We start from the raw sequence: 9508 nt of genomic DNA, 5'->3' as shown, positions 1-9508 counted from the left end.
TCTTCTTAGCAAAGTATCACAAGAATGGAAGAAAAAGTATCCAATGTACACACCCCTATTATGAAATTAATTTATACCTTTTATATGAAAGCTATAACCTAATAACAGCCTAAGAATATGGGGAGGGAGGATGGAGAGGGGAGGGGCAAATGGGTAGAGGGAGGGGGATTGGAGGGATCACTTCTGTGGTTTATCTTACAAGGGTACAAGTGAATCTTTCTAAGAGTAGAATATGAACGTTTTAACACAATAACTAAGAAAACTGAAAAAAAAAAAAGATGGAGACTTTATCTCCTTCATGTTTACATGGATGGAGCTAAAAAATATTCTTCTTAGCAAAGTATCTCAAGAATCGAAGAAAACATATCCAATGCACTCAACCCTACTATGAAACTAATTTACAGCTTATTCATAGGAAAGCTATAACCCAATTTTAGCCCCGGATTATGGGGAGAAGAGAGAGGTAAGGGTGGGGAGGGTGGGTGTAGGGAGGGTAATTGGTGGGATCATGCCTATGGTTCATCCTATAAGGGTACATGTGAATCTCTCTAAATGTAAAATATAAATGTTTTAACACAGTAACTAAGAAAAATACATGAAGGCTATGTTAACCAGTTGGATGAAAGTATTTCAAATTGTATATAGAAACAGTACACTGTACCCCATTATAGCCTTAATGTACACTGCTATGATTTAATAAATTTTTTTTCTAAAATCACAGAGCAGTGGATGAGTGGAGATGCTGCAATTATAATCCGTATCCCTGATTTTTGTTCACAAGAATTTTGCCCTTTGAGGGAAATGCATTATCTTTAATCCCAAAGTATCTGGAGACCCATGAGTAAAATAGTTTATTCTTGTCCTTTACATGAAATTGGCAGGCAGACCTCAAAGACAGGGAGGCTGAGGACTTTGATGGCCTGATAGGTTGTAAAGGGTGAACTCTCAGTGCACACTCTTTCCTCTCTCGCTCCCTTCTGTCAGTCCTAGTTTCTGTCTTATGATCATCTCCTAGCCAGAAGAAGTTGAAGAGGAGTGCCCCACTACCTTACACCTTTGAAAAAATTAAGCTCTATTTTTTTTCCTGGTAGCAAGAGTGAGGCCAAACAATGACATCAAAGGCACAGAAACTGTTTATTATTAACACATGGCCACACACTGATGGGAGGTGATTCCACAGTGTGAATTTTATTCTCATCTCCTACCTCTTCTCATTCTTCATGTATTCTACCTCTATTTTTCTCTCATTCGCATTCCTGGGGCATCTTGTTGGATGCCCCTACTTCTCCTATCCTGTCTTACATTCCCTCAGTGCCATCCTTCCTTCCTACTCTGTTTGCTCACATCCTGGGTGAGCAAACAAAATGGGTGGACACAAGGATGGATGTCCACCCATCCTTGTGTCCTCATATATCATCCTCATTGCTCTACTCCAAACCTGTCCTGTCTCCCACTCTCATATCTTCACTTTCTCATGTCAGCACATCCTTCCAGTCTCTTGACTCCAAGAGGAAATCACAGAGAAGCTAAACTCCATGGGGACAGTCTTAGGAATGATACAGCAGAGGGACAGTAGAATTGCCCAGACAGAGTAAATAGCCTCAGAAATGAATGGACTGAGGGCTGGATGAACATCAGGAGGAGATACGCTGGGTTGGAGCTGTGCTGAAGTACTAATAACATAAAGTAGGAAAGAGGGACTTCCAAAGCTTGAATAGTTAGAAATAAAATAATTAAAAAGAGGATAGAATGGGTAAAGGGCACTTCTACAACTTGAACTTTACCTTGGAAGTAAGAATATTGTACCCTAAAAATCTGTACCCTCATATTAATTTGAAAATAAAAAGAGAATAGGTAAAGGGAGGAAAGGGTGTCGTGTGGTGTATACTTGGTCAACACATTTGAGAAGTGGAAGAGAAGAGTAATTCAAGTAGTGATAACAATACACATTTAAAGACAAGTTTTAATATAGTCATATCACACCTTTGTGTGCTTTAAATTAACTAATCAACTCAGTCAGTGAATGAGAGAGAGAGATTGATTTTCTTCCAGGAACTACATATAGAGGTATGTATTTTCCAAGCAAAGAGCTTTGAGAGAGAAAACTTTGGAGGAAAAGCTATATTGGGTACTCTACAATGAAAATTCTAAGGGCCTAATGGAGTACAAATGGTTACTGTTTCAAAGGCTTTAACATGTGTGTGTGAGGTTGGTGATATTAAGAGAAAAAGACACGCCAGGGGATGGAGCTGGAACATGCCTTTCTTGACTTAAGATACATCGTATATGGATTCTTGTAGTTTTATTTATTGGGCACTTTTCCTCTCTAGACACATTCTGTTCCCTACTTACATCATTACATCTTCAGAATTCTTATGTGATAATGAATAGGAGAAACTTATTTTTTTGAAAGTGAAAGGCAAACAGTTGAATGTAATAATTTTTGGCACTGGGCTGGTGGCTTAAAAACAAAAAAAAAAGACTTTCCACCCTCTGATCTGGAAAGAATTTCACATCCCCACTAGAAGAAAACTTTGCATTGATATTCTTAGTTACTTAAGCTATGATTTCTTTTTTTTTTTTGAGACAGAGTCTCAAGCTGTCACACTAGGTAGAGTGCCAGCAACCTCAAACTCTTGGGCTTAAGCGATTCTCTTGTGTTAGACTCCCAATTAGCTGGGACTACAGGCACACACCACAACACGTGGCTATTTTGGTTGTGGTTGGCATTGTAATTTGGCAGGACCAGGCTGGATTTGAACCCACACACACCAGCTCTGGTGTATGTGGCTGGCACCCTAGCTGCTTGAGCTACAGGTGCCAAGCCTACTTAAGCTATGATTAACCAAATGACCCTTCCCCATGACACATTGTTTTCCAGGCACATAGGACTATGAGGCTTCAACTCTACTCAGAAAATGAACATAGCCAAAAAACAAGGCAGCTACTTGCCCAAGTGGCTTGCTTGAGTGGCAGAACCTAACTTCACATCCTTATGTGAATGCTTATTTATTTGTCCACTTTTGCAGCATGTGAGTGGTATGAATGGAGAGATTTTGTCTATTGCCTTCATCAATGCCCTATAAGACTGGCTGGATCATAGAAGTAATTCATAAGTATGTGTTGAATGAATAAATGAATGAATTATGCAGGGTCTCTTTGTACGACAAAAACGGGGCACTGATCTTCAGGCATCAGGAGACTGAAAAAAAAATGGCTATGGTCTAATTTTACAGGTTACTGCCTTCATGGGAAATTTTCCTCCATCTGGAAAAGGCAGGAGGAGAGACCTTATCACCTCTCAGATCAGTGAACACCTCCCCATGAGTATCTTCCACAGAGCAGCCTGAACATCAGTATTTCTAAGGCTATAGATAAGTGGGTTCAGCATGGGGTTGATAACAGTGTTGAAAATTCCAACCCCTTTATCCTTGTCTGAAGCTTCCTCTGAACCCAGACGCATGTAGTTGAAGATACCTGTCCCATAGAAGAGGAAAACCACAGTGAGGTGGGAGCCACATGTGGAGAGGGCTTTCTTCCTGCCCTCTGCTGAACGTATTTGTAGAACCGCAGCTGCCACATGGATGTAAGAGGTGATGATGAGAACCACAGGTGTACCTACCATTAAAAAACCCAGAGCAAAGAGCAGCAGCTCATTGAGTTGGGTGCTGGAGCAGGAGAGCTGGAAGAGCTGTGGGAGGTCACAGTAGAAATGATTCACCTCGTTAGGGCCACAGAAATTGAGAGTAGTTAAGGCAAGAGTGTGGGTCAGGGCATTGGTGAAGGCACAAGCCCAAGACACAGCCACCAACATCCTCTGGACTGTCTGGCTCATGTGGGTGCTATAGGTGAGTGGCCGGCAAATGGCCAAGAATCGGTCATAGGCCATGGCAGTCAACAGGAAGCAGTCCATCCCAGCCAGAAGGTGGAAGAAGAAGAGTTGTGTAAGGCAGGCACTATAGGAAATTGCACGCTTGTGGGATAAGAGATGACCCAACATTGCAGGAACAGTGACACTGATGCACCCAACATCCAGCATGGATAGATTTCCCAGGAAGAAGTACATGGGAGTGTGGAGTTTGGGCTCATGAAGGATGGCAGCCAGGATGCTGAGGTTGCCCCCAACAGTGACCAGGTAGGCAAAGAGGAAGAGTACAAAGACAACTGGCCACAGCTCCGGTGTTTCTACCAAGCCCAGCAGGATGAACTCAGCAACTGCAGTTTTGTTGGTCTCAGCTTCTGGCTCCATGAGTTACTATAAGAAAATGTCCCAGCAGGGGAGGTATCAGTCCTCTCATTCACTTAACACAAACATATTAAGTCATTTTTGCTCAAAGCCCCATGGTGAGTTCTCAGTGTCTAGGTGCATATTTCCCTTGAACCCTGCCATACCTCACTCACTAACCTCCCTACTTTAGTGCTTTTATCCTGCTCTTGGTTGAGATGCGCTGTGCCACCACTACTTTGTCCCTCCCCTCTTCTGCTAGCTGAATGGGTCACCATACTTTGAAAAATAAATTAAGATTAGAGATCTTAGGTATAACATGAGGACTCTGGTTAATAAAGAATACAAGGTCTGTCAATTAAGTTCATGAACTCATCCTAGAAAAGTGCATTAAGGATGGACTAGATCCTGACATCAGTGCATAGCTTTCCCAGGAGAGTATCTCAAAGGTGACCAATGAGGTATATAGTACTTTTTCTAGAACGAGTTCATGAATGTAACTGGCAGATCTTGTATTCAGAGTTTTGCTGAATGTATAGAGTATACGTGCTGTTGACACTGGGTAGCTATGTGAGGTGATGGATATGTTGACTTGTTTCACTGTAGCAACATTTTACTATATTTATTTCTCTCATTACATCATGTTCTACACCTTAAATATGCAATAAAATTTTCTGAAAAAGAAGTCTTCCTCTTTGAATATAGCAAGATTGAGGTCGAATTTCCTCATTGTTCTCTGAGGGATGAGTAGATTTCAAGACAGAAATCCTGAGAAACTAAAAAGCATTTACAATCATAGCCCAGGTTTAAAGCATCCCAGGAATAAGTGAAATCAAGAGAAGTTATGGCAAGAATCAGAGAGATGACACCCATAATTAAGGGTGTCAGGAAGACCAGATGAATACATTTCTCCAAAATGAGAGACTATACTCTGAAGTGTACACTAAAATCCCTTGTTCAGTAAGTGGCACTACTCTTGTTACTTAAGCCCTTCTACTGGACTTTGAATAACATCTAAATGTAAAATTATATATTCTGTGTATATGGTTGGCTCCTCCTCTCTAAAATCAAAGTTGTAAGCAGGCCCTGTATTGCAGCAAAAGGATGTCTCCAATGGGAGGGTTTCTCAGTAACCATCATCCCAGATGAGGTCTCCATTGTGTGTGTTCAGGACACAGGGAAATAATAGAGGGGATACTACATGGATGAGAACTTGGATGTAGGGATCTGCAGGATGTCCTTACTATTCCTTGAGCACATAAGTTTTCGGGGAGGGCAGAAATCATCCTCAGGCCTGATTATCATTGATAAACTTGGTAACTAAAAAATGCTTTGCAAATCATAGGTCAATGGCTGGATAACCGCTTTTTACATATGACACATTGAAAAACATTTCACTACTCCCATTTCCCCACATTTGAACACAAGCGTTAGATTGCTACCTTCTGATTTTCCACCTCCTTGCTTATGCTGTTATTGCTGCCTGCAGCGGTTTTCCTCCAACTACAGATGCCTCAGTATTTCAAGACTTCTTGCAAATATTGGCTGCTGAATTATTTGTTCCTTGAAAATTTCCCATCTCTCCCTCTCCTTTACTACCACCACAAAATATTTTTTTAAACTTATGACTCTTTACCTTCTAGTTCAGTCAGTTCTCTCCTACTTCATTGTGACTTGAGGACAGATACATGTTTCATTCATTTTTTTCAATAGCAATAGTCATCATAATATTATACACATAGTATTAATAGTAGCCCAGTATTTCATAAACACATGGATGATTTCAGAGAAAGAGAGTATCAGTGTGAGCTAGAGTGTCATGGAAGACTTTTGGGACACAGTGGAATTATGGTTATATTTTCAGGATTAGTAGCCTTAGGGGAGCTGTAGGTTTAAGTGCCTGGTGCAGGGTTGTGGCAGGAACTCCTTTGTGTTAACAGACAAGTGGGTCATGGACCAATCCATGTGCTGACAGGCTTCTCACCTAAACCTCCCCAAACAATGAGACCCTCACAGAGAAGCACATCATGGACAAGGGCAGAGGAGCCAGGGAACAGCTGCTGCCGACTCTCAGAGGATAGAGATGCAGCTCACTTAAAACCTGAGGTTACGGGATGGCCTCAGGTCACCCGAGAATCCTGTCCAGAGTGTCTGGCAGGGTTAACACCAGGCCCACTGAGGGGCCCTCCTGCATTGTGACTCTTCAGGCTCTCCTTCCTGAGCTGTGACAGTTAGGACTCTGGGACTCCAACCCATCCCATCATGCTCCCAGTGATGAAAGCACTCACCAAGGCCTTTGCTGAAGCGAAGGTCCTTGGCTGGTGATGCCATGGACCTGGGCCATGAGCTGGACTCCATGGGTCCCCCCACACTCAGTACCAGAGAGCAGGCTTTACCCAAGAGGGGACATGGGCAGTGGGGAACCAAGACCTCTGGCTTATAGTCCCCGCTCTCTCCCTAAATAGTTTTCCCTTTCAGGGCATCCCCTACACTGTGCATAAAGTCAAGCTCATCAAGCTGTTAGGGACAGAAGCCCCTTCTCTGTTTTGTAAGAGCAGAGGAAGGACTCATGAGAATACTCACCCTGGAAGGGGCCTAGAATCCAGAGAGGGTTGTTCAGGAAACACAGTGAGGAGCTGTGCAGACCCAGTTATCCACCCAGAAAGCAAGTAAGTAGCTCTGTATTAGAAGTGAGAGAACAGGCTGGTATCCTTTCTGTCAGGGGGTAAACCTTTGGAGGACTCAGAAATTAGCCCGCCCAGGACAGAGAATTCTGTGGGAAGAGACAGATAGAAAATGAAACCTCTCAAGCCTCCATGTAGATGGCAACCACAGCTAATACTTTCTGGTATTTAGACCTTCTCACAGAAAGCTCCTTCTCTGGTGCTGGCTTCATGGGCAGGTGGTTAGAGCAGGCGAGGCAGTTCCACTTCTTGGTGGGTGACTGAGGCCTTGAGGACTTGCACATATCCTCAAAGTCCCCAGGAAGAGAGAAGTACAGGTGGGGACTAAATATGGGTTTTCTAAAGCAGAGATTTTCTTTCCTAGTTGTTAACCCAGGGGGTTTAAGGAGAGACAGCTAATTTATGAATTTGCCTTGCAGGTGCAGATGAGGAAGAAAGCCTTGGGGAAGAGGGAGGAGGCTTCTTCAGCCAGCTTCCTGACTTCTCCTCAGGAATGGGGTACTCACTCTCTCTGGGGGCCTTGTTAGTGGGGCCATTGAGACTGTGTCTCTAGGACAGCATAATGATTCTGGAAGTGATGATAGAGGAGTTATGTCATTCCCAAAGGACTTTCAGGAACTTGCTTGCCAACAGGATATGTTAAGTCAAGCCCAAAGAAATTGAGAGCCTTGGTGGAAGCCACAGATTAATAGTAATGGGAAAATTGAGGGTTGTGTTTTTAGAATTCTCATTCCCACTAATAACTGATCATCCAACATCCCCTCCCCCATGACAGAGTGCTCTTTCTCCCAGCAGGGAAGTCTGGTGCTACAGGAAAAGCCTTATAGACAGACCTGCTCTTCTGATTTTTAGTGGTTTGACTTTATATAATAAGCTGCTGAACCCTCTTCAGTCTCAGTTTCCTCATCTATAAAATGAGCACGTATCCTCCACCACAGAGCCTTGCTGTGAACATTAAATTTAAGTACAATTCATTAAGCAGCCAGTAGAGGTTCAACAATTCACTTAGACATGCATTGCTAACATTGACGAATGCTTGTTATGTTCCTGGCAACGCACTAGGAACTCTACTAGCCTGAAGGCCCTATAGACCCTCACAACAATTCTAGGAAGTAGGTGGTAGCAGACACCAGATGTTGTGACTCTGTTTTCTGATTCAGCCATGGCTGGTGGGACAATTCTCTGCAGGCTTCTACTCACTGCAAGTGACAGTGTAGCCTCTTCCTGGGATGCTCTCATAGGAGAACACTGGGGGAGCTTACTCTGTCTGAGCATATGTGGAGCTCAGCAGTGCAGAGGGCAACTTGACAATGGGGAATAGAGACAGTGGATAAATATGCTGCACCCATCTTCACACAATTCTGTGGGGGCATTCCACATGCTCTTATATAATCAGGTCTCCCCTGTCCATAGCAAGGACTGTCGTAATGCACCCCTCATTGAGGGACAATTCTTCATTCTCTGTCTCACTCTGTTCATAAATCAGTCCTCCTCACTGGGTCCACTTCCCAATTAATAACCTCACTCTTGCTCCATGAGACTTCAGTTAAACCACAGTTAAACCTCACTCTTGCTCCATAGACTCCAGTTAAACCACACACACACATATCTTGTCTAATACTCTATTTTGGAGAGAATCCAATAAGACATTTGATTCTGGGATAACTCCAGGAAGCATATCCTCCAGGAGGAATCCTGAAACTAGACCATCCACTCTGGGGTAAGTGGCGGTGGTAGCATCATACTTGCTCAGACTTGCTTGCGAATGATTAAGATGAGGCACAGGTGGAAAGAAAAATGCAGGGTTAAATGTCAGCTGTATTGCATTAATGTCATTAGCACTGTAGTAACTACAAGTATTGTGGAGTGTTAAGAATATGGATGGCTTGGGCGGCACCTGTGGCTCAAAGGAGTAGGGCACTGGCCCCATAATGGGTGGTGGGTTCAAACCTGGCCCTGGCCAAAAAGTGCAAAAGAAAGAATATGGATGGTTTTTGTTAAGTTCCTTGGAAGCCTGGAAGACTGAGAAATGTTCTGTGTTATCCAACAACAAACAGCTTAAGTCATATGTGAAAGCTGGAAATCTTCCATGGTGACATTTAATTAGAGATTGATCTTCCGCACGCAGTCATAGATGCCTAGTGCTGAGAATTAGGCCCAGGGCTGGATTGTAAGGGTGGAAGAGCTACTGTAAGGGGTGGATAGGTTGCTTGGGCAGTTCTCCAGTGTCTAATTCTGAGTCCTGGCAGCAACCAAGTGGGGTCCTGAGTCCTGGAATGGGAATGTTTGACAAGGATGAGAATGAGAACTTTGAATGCCTAGACTCCCATGAATCCACTTACCAGGGAAACATCCTTCCCCTTGTTAGAGAAAGAAACCTTCTTTTACCTAAAGACCACAAAAACACATGCTACAGAGCAGAAGTCTCACATGATGGTTCTTGTCTTCCTTGACAACAACACCACTTCCCTCGGTACCTCCAAAATAATTAAGATTAGGTCTCAGCACAGTGTGAGAGAGGAAATCCCATTTATCAGTCAAGAGGGAATAATTTACTCATTCCATAGAATTCCTCTACCTGGCTGTGGTAGGTGGAGTA

The 9508-nt window shown here is 43.2% G+C and overlaps 1 protein-coding gene across 1 annotated transcript; it reads right to left on the bottom strand.

The window, feature by feature from the left end:
* Positions 1-3301: 3301 nt before the first annotated feature.
* Positions 3302-4261, bottom strand: LOC100940658 (olfactory receptor 3A2-like). The gene has a single exon (XM_003799122.2). It carries the CDS (start codon positions 4247-4249, stop codon positions 3302-3304), a length of 948 nt encoding a protein of 315 aa, XP_003799170.1. The 5' UTR covers positions 4250-4261.
* Positions 4262-9508: the final 5247 nt, after the last annotated feature.

The sequence above is a fragment of the Otolemur garnettii genome, unplaced genomic scaffold (assembly GCF_000181295.1).
Source record: "Otolemur garnettii isolate 467f Iridium unplaced genomic scaffold, OtoGar3 scaffold00145, whole genome shotgun sequence".
NCBI classification, from domain to species: Eukaryota; Metazoa; Chordata; class Mammalia; order Primates; family Galagidae; genus Otolemur; species Otolemur garnettii.
The sequence above is the reverse complement of the archived record's forward strand: the minus strand, read 5'-3'. Positions and strand labels throughout refer to the sequence as shown.